Source organism: Stegodyphus dumicola, chromosome 3 (assembly GCF_044657685.1).
Source record: "Stegodyphus dumicola isolate Sdum_Otavi_A_Nest chromosome 3, ASM4465768v1".
In the NCBI taxonomy this organism is placed as follows: Eukaryota; Metazoa; Arthropoda; class Arachnida; order Araneae; family Eresidae; genus Stegodyphus; species Stegodyphus dumicola.
In genome coordinates, this window is record NC_140770.1 from 85,748,904 (window position 1) to 85,767,886 (window position 18,983).

Consider the following 18,983-nt stretch of genomic DNA (forward strand, 5'->3'; position numbering starts at 1 on the left):
TCCTCCAAACTAGCCCTTGATGAAGAACTAAATTATTTAAAAGCAATAGCTATTGACAGGGGCTTTTCACCCAACATTATTAATCAAGCAGTTAAAAAATTCTCATCTCAACACACTAAAAGCCACACTCTTATTTTAGGAGATTATAAAAATTCTGTTGTCATTCCCTTCTTTCCATCAATTAGCTATAAAGTTGCACATATTTTGCAGAAATTTAACTTTCGGGTTGTTTACTCTCCCATCAATAAAATTCCAACTTCTATACTCAAGGACCCCATTCCGGATATGAATTCCTGGAGTATTTATAGGATTCCTTGCCAGTGCGGTTTAATTTACATTGGCCAAACTAAGAGAGCCTTAAAATTTCGCGTCAAAGAACATGAGGCATATGTTAGAAAAAAGGAAACACAGAAGTCTTCTGTTGCTCAACATTGTTGGTCCGAAAATCACACTTTCAATTTTTTTGCTGCCAAAATTATTCAAAAAACATCTTCCATTGGAGAACTGGATTTTCTAGAGGCATTTCACATTCATAAAAATCTTTCTGTTCTAGTTAACGATCCTAATTCCAATCCAAATTTGCCTTCGGCTTTTAGAGAAATTATGTTTTAGTTCTGGTTTCGCCAACAGATGGCGCCACTTGCTTATTCTTGTCCAGGCTTTCTTATCTTATCTAAACATTATTTCCTATCTTGTTCATTTGCGGTTTTGCAGCTGAAGATGATGGTTCGGTAAAACCATCGAAACTAGTCCTGTGAAAATTTTGTAAATTAACGCTGATTTTTGTTGTTTGACTTCTGAATTAGTATTTATTCGGCGTGTTATTGTGTCTTAATTACTCAGCATTTGTTTAGTATATTTTACCAGTAACTTTTATTCTTAGTTTGCACATAGTATTGTTTATGAAAATTTCTATATTTTACGAGAGTACATAGGATAGTATATGAAAAATCAAAATAGAAGCTAATGTTATTTTTTATTATGTTTCCAATCATATATATTTTTTCAGGTAATATATCTAATGTTCCTAACCATACAGATTATGGGCCTTCAGTTTTAAGCACAGAGTTTAGGACAGACAAACAGAAAAAGAAAAAGTTGTTTGTTTTCAGAGGTTAGCAGAATGTAATAAAATAATTAAATAAAACTAAAAAATCCCAAAATTGACTTCCGAAAAATTTGTTTGTTAAAATAAATAAACAAGTAAATAAAACTAAAATTGTTCAACTATCACTCAAAAATTAGAAGAATGACTCCCAGACAACAGTACAGGTTAATAAAACCTTTAAAAAGAACTTAACCTAAAATAAATATTAACACATTCATAGAATAAATGAATTCAATTAAACAACATGGAACTGAAATACTATATCTTCAAAACACAGCATATTAAGAAAGCATTTATGTTTTCAAATAAGACGAATAAAACTAACACATTATCAGAATAAATGAAACTTATCTGTAATAAAACTAACACAGTCACAGAATAAAGGAATCTTATCTGTAATAAAAATAACACATTCAAAGAATAAATTAATTCAATTAAATATATATTCGGCACATAATATTTTAAAAAGGATTTATGTACTCATATAGGAAAAATTATAGGAGGGCATACCAGAAAGAATTATTTTAATCCCCAAACCGTGTTAGGACGAAAAACACTATGGATGTCGGATTCTCGGAAAATAAAAAAGTTGCCAAAGCAGAGATAACAAACCAAATCTGGCATTTTTTACATTAAAATTATTCTTTATTATTAAATATAGCAATATTGGTCGCTACTAAGAAACAAGAGATTTAGTTATAAATAAAACGTTAAGCAAAAAATACGGGGCGGAAATAAAAACTTCAAATTAGAAAAAGTATAGCTTGAAAAACTGCAAATCTCCGTAGCGAAACATTATACCCGAAGTAGAATTCACAGCTCCAGTTGAAGCATTGTTTGTTGTTGTTCCAAAACGTGGTCAATAGGACGAAACCTGAAAAGCATGATTTTTAACAAGCATAAAATTTCGTTAATGAGTTTGAAACTCCGAATAACTTCTGTTCGAAAACAGATTTTCTGATCTAAGTGACGGAATAAAAACCGAAATTCTCCAATTTTCTCTCTATTAGGAGAAAAATCTTTCTTTTAGAACTCTGGTAAAATTTCTGTGGAGTGTTATTTTAAATATATATATGTTTGGAATAACACTCCACACACACATATACGAGGTGCACGAAAACTTTTATCTAAACAATCAACTCCCGCTCTAGCTGCATGAATATTGCTTAACATTTTCGCGTACTACAATTTAACAGCGTCCATAGAATTTCAATTATGATGAAAAATTGCTGTTAGTTTGACCTGGAGATGGTCTTATCTGTCTGGTGCATTACACATGGAAGTCACTTCTCGCACATTTTCTGCTTATGCAGTGTATTTTATAATTTCATTTTGACTGCACATTAAATCCGTTTTTGAATTACCTTACGTTATTTCTTTTAGAATGTAAGTATAAGTAGATGTAAAAGTGATAAAAATCAAGATACTGTATGAATTTATATATAGGCGAAGGCGTAAATCTCTAGAATCTCAGAATGTATGCATAGTACGAAAATACAAATACAAAGTAAGCCATGTATATTATAAAAGCTTCATTCTTTAGCAGAAATAAAGGAACTTCTATCATATACTAGTTAAAAAGGAGTTTAATTTAAACGATAATAGAGATTTACCGTTCTTGTAAGAAAAAATCTGAGAATATTCCTTTTCCTTTCTCCTTTTGTGGACATTATTGAGATTCTTTCGGAAAATTTTGAAAATGCTGGGTAACTTTATGACATCATTAAACTCGAACTCAGTTTACTGACCTCTCAATTTATGACCTTTTTATAGTCTTTTTAACTGCATGTCTACATATCCCTAGGGTTCGATCTTCCGCTTTCACCTCTTTTGTGTCTGCCTCTACCTCTTTTCTAGCCTTTATTCTTGAATCGCCTCATTTGGGACATTGAAGGTTTGAAAAATTCTTGCAAATCTTTATTGTTTTTACTTTCTACATTTTTTTCGTCATTTCTTTCCTCTTGCATATTTGAAACATTCAGCATTAGAGATGAATTTAATGAGACTTGATGACGTTGTTTCTTTTTTGAAAGAAACTTTCCACCTTTATGGCAATTTTTACTTTTTATTTCAAGAATTAACGCTAAACTTGAAAATTTATTCCATGGCTTAATCCACTGTATCAAAGACGTTGAATTTTTTCAACATACTTCACAGATTTTTTTTTTTCTTTTAAGAATGATGACTATTTTTTTTTTTTTTTTTTTTTTTTTTCCAGATAACCAGAGGATTTTTCTACTCTGGAACGCACGTTTCATGTTAAAGTTTTTTCCATATTCGTTATAAGCTTAAAAATAAATTAATTTCCTCACACACATACGCACACATATACACATACATTTGTATGTGTTTTATATACGTGTGTGTTTTATATACGTGTGTGTGAGATAATGTAGTCTTCGCAGAAGTTGAATCCAGTTCACTTTTTAGTCATAGACGGAATGATGTGGAGAGATGTAATTCACACACAAATAAGGTGCGTCGTGGAAGATAGGTAAAAAATGTTGCCTAGATGGAGTTGCACTATGGATGATGGCTGGAAAGATGTAAGTGAAACCAAACTGCATGTCTACATATCCCTAGTTGAATTCAACGTAATTTCATTTAATAAAGCAAATCTCGATATACAGTGTTTGCTTTGCGTGTTATTATCATGATTATGGTTGTAACATGCACCGCGTAATTTTTGTACGCAGTTAAATTTCCGAATAATGGAAAATTGCAGTTATAAAATATTTCCCCTTCCTTTCAGATTTCCTTCGTGGTGTAACGGTAGCACACTCAGCGCGTGTTCGAGACGGCATTGCACATTTTTCATGTCTCCTGCTTCAAAATAACCTAATGATTCTACACGGTTAAGCGAAGAGATATAATTTAGCAGTCAAGTTTAGATGGCGAAAGAGGATGCGCAAAACGCAGTTCAAGTATTTATAGCTAGGAAAGTCTTTGTTCTAGTCCTGGGTAGCAATTGGGCAAGAGTTCAGCGATGCGAAATAATGCAGGGAATGTAATGATCTGTTGGTACTAATAAAATTAACAAAATTTCAAATTATTTAAAGTTATTTAGAGACAAAATTATGTTTGAGTAAACATATATTTCATTGGCAGAATCTTCTTAGAAAATGTTCATAGGTACGTACAATAAAATTTTTGTCCAGGTTTTTTTTTTTTTTTTTTAATTTTATTATACAAGTCGGATTTTTGTCCACGTGTTTTTAATATTTCTCTCGTTTTGCGTATTATTAAGCAGTTAAGAGAGATTTCTTTTCCTCATAATTTAATGTTTGTTTTCGCTAATTATGATCGGCCTAAACGAAGAGATGCATTTCAGAAAGATTTCAACTGCCATACCCACATGGCCAGTTGTAAGCCTATAATAAAGAAAATTGAAATTTTGTACTTTCCGTTTTGTTGATTTTCGTGAATTGAGAAATTTTATTATGTGTAATGTTAAACATATAGTTTTAATAAATATTTAACCATTAAGGAAAAATTGAGCATTCAGCAGTAGCCTTTATTTTTCATGAAACACGGTTTTCAATCTTAATGCATCCAGAAACAGGTAAAATATATAGCAAAAAATGAAAATACGCAAGAGAGCCATATATTCGTAACAGAACGACACCGATGTAATACGCTGAATTATATTCGGAATTTGTAATCTAAAATTGGTATTGTTTGATTTCTGTTTGACGAAACTAGTAAATTAGATTTGCTACAACAATTTTCCCATTTGCAAATTGTCACACAAGTATTTATCGAAACATCATAACCTGAGGTTAAAAAATATGTAAACACAAATTTATCACGGTAAAATATATAAACTAGATTAATTGCAATACAGCTAGGTTTTTGTACTTTCTTATTTCATTTTAAGAGACTTCGATAAATATTTGTGTGTGTGTGTGTGTTTATATATATGTATATATTAACACTGTTTGTTCTCAAAGTTAAAGGATAATGACAGAAATAAAATTAACTGATATTTAATGAAAAAATATTAACAGAAATTTGTACAAAATCATTAGTCAACATGAATCACAACATTTGACAATTGATTATTAACAGAAATTTGTACAAAATTATTAGCTAACATGAATCACAACATTTGACAATTGATTATTAACAGAAATTTGTACAAAATCATTAGCTAACATGAATCACAACATTTGACAATTGATTATTCGCAAAATAACCACCAAATTCATGGACCAAACCCATGGATTTGGATAATCAAAACCAAATTCATAGACGTTGGAAAATGATGTTAAAATTAAGTCACCTCTTGTGGAAAAAAATTTTAATACGGTTTATGGTCAACTTTACCAAAGTGTTGATTAAGTCTTGAGGAACTGCACGCCACTTTTCTAAGAGTGCACTTTTCAGCTCCTGGGAGGACCAGAAAGGAATTTGGCTCTCTGAAATTTCACGCCGTAAGGCATCCTACACATGCTTAATCGGGTTCATGTCGGGTGAGTAAGGTGGCCACTCCTTTCGAGTGATATCTTCTGTCTGTAAGTACTTTGACACCAATTATTCTCGATGAGGTTGAGCATTGTCATCCATTAGCAAAACCTCTGGACCAACAGCACCAGAACGGCTAATTTGTATTCCTGTGTCGGAATAAAGGTATAAAACCAAATCTCTTGTCTCTTCTTTCAGCCGAAAACGACAGAAAAACGGGTTTTCTGGTGCTTCTGGGTCTTCCGTTGCCCTTGATCAGGCTTAAACTGATCCAGTGGCGACTCCAAACTCTTGATATGACATTTTAAGATATATTCAAATTTTGGATAACCTCTATTTATTTTTGACCTCCCTCAATTCTATCAATTATTCGCCACTTTTGATCTTCATATAAATTAGTTGATCGCTAAACCGTGCATTCTTCCACTGAGCTGAAGCTGACGACAACTGCTTGTTTCTCCCGCATAGCTGCTATTGTCACTTTTATCTCATAGTTGACTGTATACGCGTGAGGTTGTGCACGTTACATTTTTCGTGTTTACATTAGATATTTGTTAACTTAAATAATTTGATTTACCCTTTGGTACCAAGCTAGGTCTGTTCTAACAATGGTGTGTTCAAGCAAGAAGCAAAAGACTTATCACTTTCATTCGGAATGAGAAACCGATTACTTCTTTACTCAGGTAATGATAATGCTACAGTGGAGTTGGGACTGATTGATTTTCAAGAGGATATATCTGTAGCTTCTTCAAGCTCTGAAAATATTTGGCCTCTTGTTCCTAAAGAAAAATAGCCAATTTTAGTCCAGGTTTGGCTCAAACGTGAAGGCAATATTGAGCTCTACATATCTGTGTGAAATTTCTTTTTCCAGTGTGAAATTAATTAAAAATAAGTACAGAAACAGATCCAATGATGAACATTTCTACAAATTTCTTCGAATGGAAGCCACTATCTGTACTCCCAACACTAAAAAATTTGTTAATAATAAAAAAAAAGGTGTTCCATCATTCTCATTAAAGTTAATAAGTCTGATTAAAAATAACTGTCATTACATTTGTTATTTAGTAGTAACTACACTTTAGTTTATTTCTTATATACACTTCAATTTCAGTTTCTTTTTGTTATATACAGTTTAATTAAAATAGATTTCATATCTACTAGAAATCTAAATTTAGAGACAAACAAATGTAAGATTTTTAACATTAGTAGTTCTTTTAGTTGGTAGTACACAGTAGGATTTAAAAATGGTACAGTAGCTCAGAGGCTTCATAATTTTGGCGACCACTGATATAAATGATGCTTTTGAGCCATAACTACTGAATACTGATTACAGTCAGAAACCGCATTCACAATAGTACAGACAGGAAATCCAACATGCGTCTATTGCGCATTACTTCGTCAATTACCAAATTTACATATATTTGGATTTAATTATGCGCAGATGTGCAATTTTGATTTCAGTCGTTTTTAATGTACATAGATAATTACAACACTGGGAATTGGTTGCAATATTAACTTGGCCAGCGTATTTTTTCAAATTATCCTTTAATCCAGTATACAAATACACTGAATAACTAAAATTCATTAAAATCGAAAACAAGTTTTTCTAATATTTGCGCAAAAGCTGGAAAGTAAGATAATAATAATTTATTTACTAAAGAATTATTGATTATATTATCTCCTAATATAAATTTAGTAGAATGTATCAAAATCAGTGAACCCAAAAGTTTCAAATTTAATTCCGAAAATTCTTTTTTAAGAAGAACTTGAATGTAAATCATTAAAAAAAGCTTTTTAAGGGGACTTGAATTTAAATCATGAAAAAGACTTTGTAAGGTATTTGAATTTAAATCATGAATAACAAAAATTAAAACTTTGAAAAAGAAAATTAATAAACAAAGTAATTATCGTCATTGATCGGAAATTAGTTGACTTTTCAAGGGGAACAAACCAACTCCCGTTCAATGAACAATAATTAATAAATGCGAAGGTGTTTCGTCTTTTACTCAAGTAAGAATGAAGATGCCAAACAGACAAATTTAGTAAGGCCAAAATTGTAGTTCCGTTAAGTGATTGGATTTTTAGAAAACATGAGACAAAGCCTAATTAGAGTACTAAATCAGAAGTCAAACAACAAAAATCAGCGTTATATTTTCAAAATTTTCACAGGACTAGTTTCGATGGTTTTACCGAACCACCATCCTCAGCTGCAAAACCGCAAATGAAATTAGAGTATCAAAGAATTCATTCTGAATTTTACATTTTCGCTAAATATATTCTGTAAGAATTTTGAGTGAATAGCCAAATTATGTAGTAAAAATTACATACTTGAGTAAAATGTTCCCCGACACCCTCGCTTTTATGCATGTTCATTCAAGACTATGTTTATAAAAATAAGAAACAGTAGTAATCTTAACTAAAATTGTGAAATAAAACCCAAAGCAATTGAAATAAACTTGAGAAACATAATAAACTATGCTATCTTTGCAAAACAAATGAAATAAAAGTTAAAAAACTTAAATGTATATAAAAAGAAATAATGAAATGTACATGGAATATAAAAGGCCAGAATATGAATTAATTAACTTACGTTCTTTCTAGGTCATACTATCCGAAAATCCGTTATCAGAAGTGGGAATACTTTGAATTATTCCAGGCGGTGAATCTTTGAGAAGCTATTTTGGGTACGTGGGAGGGACGTGGGATGTGTGAGAGAGGTAGTTGTGGAGTTCTTATATGAGTGAAAAAGCGTCTGTCAAATTTTTAATATACTAAGTAGTGAATGGAAATTAATTAATTTATGGCTAATTGCCGTGGCGGAATGAAGAAGAAAAATAGTAATTTTCACTGCCGAGCTATTTGGCAGACTACAGAGTATGAAATAGGCTTACTTTTTCATTTTTTTTAGTAACAGCTAAGAAAAGACTGAAAACAATGATATTTTATATTACATACAATTATGTAATTACACTATGTACAAATCCTCCAACTGACAGTCATCCAACTTATACCGCCTTTTCAGGTTTAGGAACAAATTTTCATATCCTTATCAGTTAAATGATTTGTAGAGAGTATTTAACGCCTGCTCTTTTAAGACAATGGTTAATAAATCGATTAGGTATTAGATTATTTTTGAGAATTTTAATAAGGAGCATAATTTGTCGTTGTAGATCTATTGTAACTGTGCAAATATTTTTTATACGTTGTATTTGATTTAAGATTGTATCACTAATAACTTTTTTGGAGATGTTGGAATTCCAATTTATTAATTTGTTAATATTGAAATTGAAATCTCTTGTTTTGTCAAGCAATAAAATTTTTTTGTAATTGATTATTTAAAGATCAAGCTATTAGATGATATTTTGTGAAAGATTAGTTTTTTTAAGTGTAAGGCATTCTGGATAAATCTCGGAGTTTTCAATCTTATTAAAATTATTAAATGTAATAAGATCTCCTATATATCTGTAAGTGTGCTTGTAGTAATTTAATTCTTGCAGTTGTAAATTTTGATAAATAAAAAGAGATTACAGACAAAATTACTTGATTGTGCGCCCATTGGAAGTCCTCTGACTTGCTTAAGAGGTTGATTTTGAAATTTAATGTAGATGTGAAAAATGGTGCATTTTAGGTAGGTTTTTCCATTTACTAAGATTCATAATCGTGAGCATAGCATTGAAGAGTTTAGGCAGATCTCGTAGACTAGTATAGATTTCTAAAGGAAGTGAGAAATATAAATTTTCAAAGTCATAGCAGTTATTGTTTTGTATGTCGATTGTCTGGATGGCATTAATGGCAGGAATGTTATTTTGGATCATACAACAATATTTATGATTAGTGTTACAATCGTTGAAAATAATTTTACAAATTTTTTTAAAGATGAAGTGCAAAATAATAGTCTACATTTTTCTTGTAGTTATAAGTTCCATTTTCTATGAATCTGAAACATAACTTGTCTTATGTATCACTTAAAATCCAATTTCTTTTAAATTCTATTAATTTCACAACGTGTGCATATTTTATTATGAACAATCTAAAAACTAACATATGCCGCGTAGTTAGTATTCATGCAATTTTGAAATGACTTAGGAACTCTGCTGTCTTGATATACAAAATCGTGATTACGAATTTCTGTTTCATGTCGAAATAAGTCAATGATTCCCAACTAAGCAACTTTTAAATTGTTGATAATTCTACAACTATTGCATGCGGATTAATTAAAGGCATAAAAACCTTAATAGGAAGATAAGAACAACATAAATAAATTATTTTTAAAGCAAATAATGCTCAGGTTTCCAACATATAAGAATAAAAAAAAAATTACCTCACTGAGCCGAGCAACAGAGTGGGTATATACAGATATATATATTTATATACTTTGGTGCGGCAGATTGGAACCAAAAGGGGTGGTGTACAACTACATATTATAGCAGTTTTATACACAAAATTTGAACGTTCTGCGGCTACTCGCTTTTGAGTTATGCGAGATACATACATACGTACGTACGTACAGAGGCCACGAAAAACTCTCGGCGGAATCCATTTTAATTCAGTTTTATAATTCGTTTGGGAAAAATATGTTTTATCCTTACGTACATATGTCAAGCAAAAACATTGTTAGATTGCATTCGGTAGCTGTCAAAATGGATATTTTCTGGTACCGGAATTTTTCCTGATTACAATACTTCCTTTACTTCGTACAAGGAATTAAAAATAACCCTTCGAATTACAATTGGCATTATTTAACAGATTATCAAATGGTATAAAATAAATGAGCAGGAGAAGACTGGCTGTCTGAACTATTTAATGTTCATAATGAATTTTGTTGTTTAATTAATTTATTTAAGAAATTTGTTATTTTATTACTTCTAAAATTCTACAGCACGTGACAAATAATATGTTATTCATAAACATAATATGTTCAAGTTTATTTAATCAAAAAATAGATCTCATTGATATTAAAAATTATATAAGTAGGCTAACTTAGTAGGTAAACTTAGGTATATAAATTCTTTATGTATGATACTCGAATTATTTTAGAAAAAATATTTTTATTGTCTTCATAGCTAAAAAAATTATTACAGCTGTTATCTCTAACTTGCAGGTAAGGCTAAAAAAGGGTGTCAATGTGCCAATAAAAATTATTACTCTTTCAACGGTTATTTATTTAACGACGTAAATCCACATTATATTTATAAAAGCAAAGCTATCTTCTGAAACTAAGACTAATGTTATTAATGATACAAGCCATAGTTAAACGTCACGTGAATCGAGATATATGAGCTAATGGTAAAACTTAAGTATATAAATTCTTCATGTATTTATAGAAGTGCTGTCATAAACCTTAATATCATTGGTTGAAACATAGATGCATTGAATCTAATGGTAATTAATGAATCATTACAGGCTTTTACGGTTTTGGAAGAGTTGCTGTCAAAGAATAGTATCTGTATAGCTGTCAAAGAAAGGCTTACAAAGGATTCCGGAGTTGCAGGAGATTCCAATTATGATAACATCGTTAGAAGACTGATGGAAAAACCCAGTGCAAGAGGTAAGTAACAGAAGTGTTCTTATCCGGGATTAGTTAGGAGGCTCATTAACTGATCTGTAGATCTTATTTGAGTAAACAACTTCAAGGTGAAGTTTTTTAAGGAAGAAGAATGATGAAAGGAGAAAAGATAGTTTTGAAAAGCCAAGTAACAGCTTTATGCCGCCTGTTTCCTCTTAATATATTATTTTAATTTTAATAGTGCAAAAATACAAAATTAGAGATGAAGATAATTAGGTTTTTTTTAGTAAATATTGCCTGACGCAGACGTAATTTCAAAACTATACTGGCAGAGACAAATGAGAGAATTTCTTTTGCATTTCTTGTAAATTTGCTGTATTGCTTAATAAAGGGAAATACACTTAAAACATACCGTTTAATGAAATACATGAAAGATGCTTCATAGCAAATTACATATACACTGATTAAATATGTCTAATAATTAAACAGATGATTTTTATTAAAACAGTCATTATGTAAATGGATAAAATCCGTGTTACATGAAATATTGTAAAATGCAGGTATATGAGAACTTTAGCTTTTGCAAAAGTAAGTTCAAGCATTTAATTTCTTAGAATCAATATTTCTTAGTTTTTCGCAGATATTTATAGTTATAAGGTATTTCGAAGCAGGAGAAGTGAAAAATATCTTATGCGCTCGTCTGGACTCGAACTCTGCACCTTCCGGACTTGCTTTTCAATTACACGATGAAGCCACGAGGTAGCGACGGAGAAAATGGTTTACCTCTTAACTTGAAATATATGCAGGATAAGTATATGTGTGAAGACAAATAACGAAACCGTAAGTGTTGCATTAAAGAAATACTTCACAAAAAATAATATGTCTAAATACCGTGCAGTTTAGAGAAAATTATTTTTGATAAAACTGAGTTTGAGCAGAAAAAAGTTTCTTTTTTTTTTTTTTTTTTTTTTTTTTTTTTTTTTTTTCAGATTAAATTGCATAAATTTATGTAATTAGTCTTTGAACAGTAGAACAATACAAATGACTATATCGATGTTAAAAGTTGATCGTGAAATTTTAGTAGGGGAAAATTATCTCACGTTTTGGTTACATATGTTGTAAGTTTCCGCTTTTTTGGGGCGGCAGTTATATCACCGACGATATCTTGTTTATTTTTTAAATATGTTTTCTTAATGGATATTCCGAAAAAGAATTAGTATGAAATAAAACCTTAGTTATTAGAATGCTATAGGAAAGTATTTTGAACCTGCAAAACATGAGTATTTGAGTCATTTAAAACTTGCTTTGTTGTAATTAGAAGCATAAATATTTACACCCAACGTTACAACATTGTTGTACTTAGAGACATATCGAGACTGACCATTAAATATTAATTTACGTGTAATAATTTAGAAAGCGAAGCAGAGTATTTACTGATTCTAAAACTGTACCACAAACTACAGAAATTCCTTTCTATAAACATGTGTACTTTTTGGAACTGAAGTTAAGAGTCAGTATTTGAGACTATCAGTGCCTCTTTAGCTCGGTCAAAGAAAAATATAAACTTTATAGGAACGTGATAAGAAACTTTCACTACCCAAAAAGATCCGAAACAAGCACTGAAATCAAGGAAAAACTGTCCAGAAACGCGATCTAAAGCAAATATTTTGAAAGTTTACTCCAAAGTTTTAAAGATTCTGCGATATTATAAATTCTTTCGCTAAAAAGAGAGTTATATCAGCAAATTACTTAACATGATTTGCAGAAATTCAATCTGTATAAATTAGCTTTTTTTAAAAAAATTACAATTTCTTGGTCATTACAGCAAATGTCGGTAGTAATTTGCTTCTTCTGTGCATATCGTTTGCTGAATATTCAAATCGAATAATATATAAATTGATGAGAGAGGAAATAAAGGGAAGCATATTTTATTCAGGATAATATCCATTAATTATTATTTTACATGCAGTTACTGAAATTTGCCATAGGAATTGTACTAATTAAAAGAAAATTATTTATATTGAGACTGTGTAATTTAAAAGCGGATTTATACTTCCGTAGCATTATTCTGTTAAACAATTCTTGGAGAAGAATGGAACAAAATGGGATATTCTAAGATTAAAAAAATTAATTAAATCCATACCATTGTTCATGAAAATTGTAATTTTAACTAAAAATTACCTAACCAAGTATTGGATGTCGCATTGTTTTCATGTTATAAAAATATAAACCATTGTTTATAGTGCCTGAATGCTTATGGAATTTCATCTTTAGAGCTTTTGGAATCAACTATTTTTTACGCAAAAATTCGAAAACAAGCAAGTTTTTTAAAAGGTGATCAATTATGTACGTGAAAGGAAGGTAGTTTTTCGAACAATTCATTTCGCCAGTGTTTATTTAGTAACTGATACTTGCAAATGAAACTGAAAAACACAAGTGCCCGAAAACAAATGTAAGCTACTGTCTAAATCATTTCCGGCTTTAGAATCTTGCCAGATGCAGATTTAAAATATGCGCAGTAACTTGTTCAGCCAGCTTAAAGAAGTTTATTTTGTGCTGTGAGTGTTAGACTACGTTACCTACAGTTGAATTTAACTTGATTTTATGTTAATGTAAATACTCGCAAGTCGTGGAGTTTCGTCTATGGCAGCACAACCTGTGTCTTTCTGTTCATTCAGGACTTAAATAAAAACTGTTATTTTAACATTCTTTATACTGTGATTTATTTGAGACTAAACGACACACAACTTTTAAACACATTGTTATAAATAAAATGCATACGTATTTGAATGTGATATAAGGCTGCTGAAGTTTTTTTTTTTTTTTTTTTTTAGTTCCGTATCACTGTGGATTTATGCACTTTTTAAATTCCTTTTACGTGATTGTGAATTTGTGTACACTTTACTTTGCATTATGATAAATATCTTTATAATTTTGTCTGCTTATATATATAATCATCTTATTCGGTTTTTGCTTTTAAATTTAATGCTAGTGTTGTGTAGGGTAAAATGTAGGTGCAATAATTAAGCACTAAAATTAATTAAAGCAATATTTAATCTTTCTTTTCTTATGGACCATTTGACAGTGAACTACAAATACAACTATAATTAATTTAATTCGCAGGATTCAACGCTAAAAATATTTTAACGGCCAAATGTTCATTTAATATCTTATTGATGATTGTCATATTAAGTTCAAAAATGCCTCAATTTCACGGCAAGTCACATGACGATCTTGCTTTATCAGTTCCCGCACAGTATCGACATTTTCTGGCACAAAACCCGATTTTGGACGACCTTGCTGTAGGATGGTGCTTTATCGCTGTATAAAGAATTAATTATATTGAAGCATTCTTGCTTTGATAATCCACGCCGAAAGTTATGAAAACTAATCACACAAAAATGTTCACAAGTCGATTGTTAAAAAATCAGACTTATGACTCGTCAGCGGTCGCCTAGCCACACTAGCTATTGCCAAGGCTAGAAATATAAATAGGCACCTTCGTATAATCTCATTTCATGACTTAGAACCAGAGATCGACATTCTATGAGTCCAGAACAGTATCATTACTTTTCGGCAACAGGAACACACGCCGAGAATATCGAACAGATAGTCGTATTTTCTTCTTAGAAGATTTACATACTTAATCATTCAATATAGCTGATCGTTTTCCACGAGGCCAAGACTTGTAAGTTATCGTTTATCTCATATAAGCTCGAGAGTCATCGCATTACTCTGCTTTCTCTTCTCCGTTATCACACTTTTCTATTAGTTATCACGAATAAAATGTTCTTTCTCTATCTCAGGAATAATTTGCACATCTTTCCATAATTATCCCCTGCAATTTCTTCTTCATTTTCTCTAACTCATCCGACCCAAAGCAAGTCCAAATCTCCAAAAACGAACAAACGCTTGTTTTTGACAAAATCCTTATTATTGTTTTTTTTCCTCTTGTTTCTTCATCTTCGCTAATGCTAGTCAAACATTTCGCTGTTTCAAATTTAAAATAAAGAGAACAGAAAGCCTCTTTTCCGAATAAAACTTCCGTATATAACGCCAGACCTAATTATTAATTAAACCGCACTTTCCGACTCAAAAATGCCTCCCTTGAAGTTATTGGTTCATCGCATACAGCCTTTACAAATCAATTCAACGGACGTAGTAATTAAAGTTAGTAATTAAATATTTCTTATAGCGCCTCAAGAAAGACGAGTAGGCTATTGTCCTCTTCTCAGTTCGCCGTGGGAAATTCATATCGCACCCCAAGAAAACGTCTGTTATGAAAATAATACCTTTTTCTACTCTTCTGTTTTTGCATCATAGTTCAAGGAACATGTAAACAATAAGTAGCGCCAATGTTCCAAGGTCAATTCTTTTTAAACACAGCCGCCGCGTCCATTTACCTCTTACAACGAAAGGCTTTCCGATTATTTGCAAGCATAACAATCTTTCTCACAACTCAGTTCCGTTGCTAACTTTTGCAACTGGCTTCTCGTTAAGGGAAGGAAAAGCGTTTTCTCTACCTGCAAACAGACACTGAATGCGAAAAGAATCCCTTATTCCCTGTCAAGTTTCACGACAATTAGATATAATCTTGAAGCCAGAAGTCTCAGCAGGAATACGAAGGAAATACCAATCGAGGTTCACAAAAAACTGAATAAACCGCTTCATAATATGTAGGTTACAAAGCTATGTTGCATTTAAAGTAATACATTTCATTCGCGTGAGTCACTGATGAAGCTAGAAATGGGCATCTAATATCTGCCAAGTAATCTCTAGGAACAACAACCTTATTGTTATACAATCTTAATTCTTATTTTATGCAATATTTTTTTATTCTAACAAAAAGTCCAATAAGTGACTTTAACACCATTTTTATTGCCTGCACGAGCCATTCACCTTTAGTGTTTTTTTTATATTTCTTTTTCCTTTCAGCAGCCTTAACTTCTCATTAGTTCAACAACTCTACTTTCACTGGCCCGAAAATTTCCATTATTTTGTCTAATAGCAGTTTAACTAGCCACCCCGCAGGAGTTCACAATGATAAGGCAAAAATCCCTTCGAGATTCTACGCATTAATAAAAATAGGCCTTGCTCTGTATAAAATCACTTAAGTTGTTAAAAATTTTATCAACTTTGTACTATTAAAATTTTTTTATCATTAAATAGATAAGTGAAAGTTCACTTACCTTCTAAATAGAGCTGCCCTGAACTGCCTTCTTTCCTTCTTGTCGGTATCCGTCTCTATAATGAACTTCGATTCACTGCGAAACACAGCTATAAACTTTTTAAGAAATTTTAATTCATATGAAAGATATCTACAAAATATTTACAAGTTATAATGATTACAAGCATAATTTATACGGAGACGGTCTATCGTTATACATCTGTTAGACGCGTCAGCCGTTCAACTGACTACTTTTAGTCTCTTTCGCCAGAGGGCGTCCGTGGAAGCAAAGTTCTAGTAAGCAAAGGCGACACTCCCACCTTGAGGACCAGTATCAGCAGAGGATGGACCTCAACTGACCTGTAGTTCAAGTCTTTTGAGATTTCGTCATACGTCGAGTTCTGTACCTCACTTGCATATCCGACTCAGGTATAAAGTTGAGTTCAAGAGGTATGAGGTTCTTAGTAGGTCTTATAATCTCTCCTTGTGCAGTTTTCAGTTTCACTAATCTAATGTGTCCGTCGTGGGATGGAAAAATTTCCAGGATTCTAGCTAAGGGCCAGTTTATCCTTTTTTTGTTGTTGAACACAATTACAAGATCACCAACTTTCACAGAAGATGGTTCGCGGATGAATTTTGAGCTTTGTTTTAGTTGCCCTAAATATTCTGATCGAAATCTTTTTCGTAAATCATTTCTCAATTTGGCTCTGTAAAGGTATCTTTTATTGATGGATTTAGAATCCAAAAGATCTCATTCAGGAACTCCAGTCTCTGGAATTTCTGTTAGAAACATTGCTGGGGTGAGAGCTCTTAAATCCTTTACGTCTTCTGACAAATACGTGAGAGGACGGTTGTTCATAATGCTCTCGCAGTCACAAATGATTGTCAACAATTCTTCGTAGTTCAGAGAAGATTTTCCTAGTACCTTTCGAAGAATTCTCTTTAGTACTCCAATTAATCTTTCCCAACACCCTACCAACCATGGCGAGGAAGGGGGAATAAATTTCCATTCAATTTTCTTAACTGTTGCATTTTCTAAGGTAGAATTCCAATCTATGGTCTTAAATAAATTATTTGATCCAACAAAATTGGTTTCATTGTCGGAGTATACAGTGACAGGTCTATCCCTTCGAGCGATGAATCGCCTGAACGCGTGCAGGAAACTTTCGGTTGATAGAGATGAGACTAGCTCTAAGTGAACTGCTCTATATATTGCGCAAGTAAAAATGACGATCCATGTTTTTTGGCCTCCTTTTAAAATTAAGGGACCCATCAGATCAACACCAATAATCTCAAAAATTAAAGCATCTCTTATTCTGTCTTCAGGTAGTGGCGCTTGAGGAATCTTATATGAATCAGAGTCGAACCTTCGACATCGTACACAGTTTTGGATAACCTTGCGTACTGTCTTCCTACTCTTTATGATCCAATATTTTTCACGCAAAGCGCACATAACGAATTGTACTCCAGCGTGACTTAGCCTTTCATGTTCAGATTTGATCAGTTTTAATACTAATGGATGTTCTGAGGAAAGTAAAACTGGGTAACGAAAGTCAGCATCATCGTCTCTCTGAAAGATACGTGTCTTCACTTTTATAAGGCCATTGGAGTCCATGATAGGTTCTAGAGCACGTATTCTTTTATCTTTCAATCCTTCGAAAGATTCTCGTTGGATGAGTCGGAAAACCACTGTTTCAGCTCCTTTTAGTTCTTCGACTAAAATTCTCCCATGGGTTCTTTCAGATGGTGGTGTTGTAGCAATTTAATGAATCTAAAGATCCAAGTTACGACCTTTATGATCTTTTCAAATTTTGAAATATTGTCAAAAAGGTTAAATTTATCTGTATTCGTGTTATTGCTGGCTGAAACCACAGTTCGTTTTCTCTCTTCATTTACTATATCGAAGTCAGAATGTTCTCCATCTGCAATAGGCCACGCTTCTGGAAGTCGATAAATCCAATCTGGTCGTTTCCACCATTCGGATTTCCTCAATTCTTTTGCAGAGCAACCGCGTGATGGCAAATCCGAAGGATTAAACTTTCCGGGAATGTGATGCCAGTGATCTGGGTTACTCAACTTTCGAATCTCATTTACTCGACTGGCTACAAAAGTGGACCAATTTTCTTTCTGTTTTATCCAAAAGAGAGCATTTGTGGAATAAGTCCAGTAAAAAACTGGAACCTGTTTTAGTTTCAAGCCTTCTCTTATTGTATGAGAGAGCCTGGCTCCAATAGTGCAAGCGAGTATCTCTAGTTGAGGTGTGGTGAGTGCTTTTAGGGGAGCAACTCTTGCTTTAGATTGTATCAATTGACAAGTGACTCCACTCTCACCGCTGTGTCTATGGAAAATGCAGGTCGCATACGCGTCCTTGCTTGCGTCTGAAAATACATGCAGAGTGGTACTTTCGTCTATTTTGGGAAGCAATCTAGCAATTTTGATGTCTTTCAAATATTTTAACTGAGATGACCATGTGAAAAATTTCCTTGCTAGATCATTCGGCAAATTAGTATTCCAGTTAATTTTCTGTTTCCAGCACTCTTGCAGAATCAGTTTAGGCATGAGAGTAACTGGACTAGTAAACCCAATTGGGTCAATGATTTTACTCAATTCGGAAAGAACAGATCTTTTGCTCAATACAGAGTTTTCTTCATATTTTACGTGACAAGACAAAGTATCGTCAAACAAGTCCCATTTCAATCCCAATACTGACACAACATCTTCATAATCTTTATCAGAAA

At 32.1% G+C, this 18,983-nt stretch overlaps 1 protein-coding gene across 2 annotated transcripts in view; it reads left to right on the forward strand.

Annotated features, from left to right (window-relative positions):
- The window catches only part of LOC118199800 (metabotropic glutamate receptor 6-like), a 391,939-nt gene that overhangs the window by 216,376 nt on the left and 156,580 nt on the right, over positions 1-18,983 (forward strand). For both annotated transcript variants that reach the window (XM_085813044.1, XM_085813045.1), the window contains exon 4: positions 10,976-11,120. In XM_085813044.1, coding sequence (XP_085669170.1) covers positions 10,976-11,120 — 145 coding nt within the window. The remainder of the gene's footprint in view (positions 1-10,975; positions 11,121-18,983) is intronic.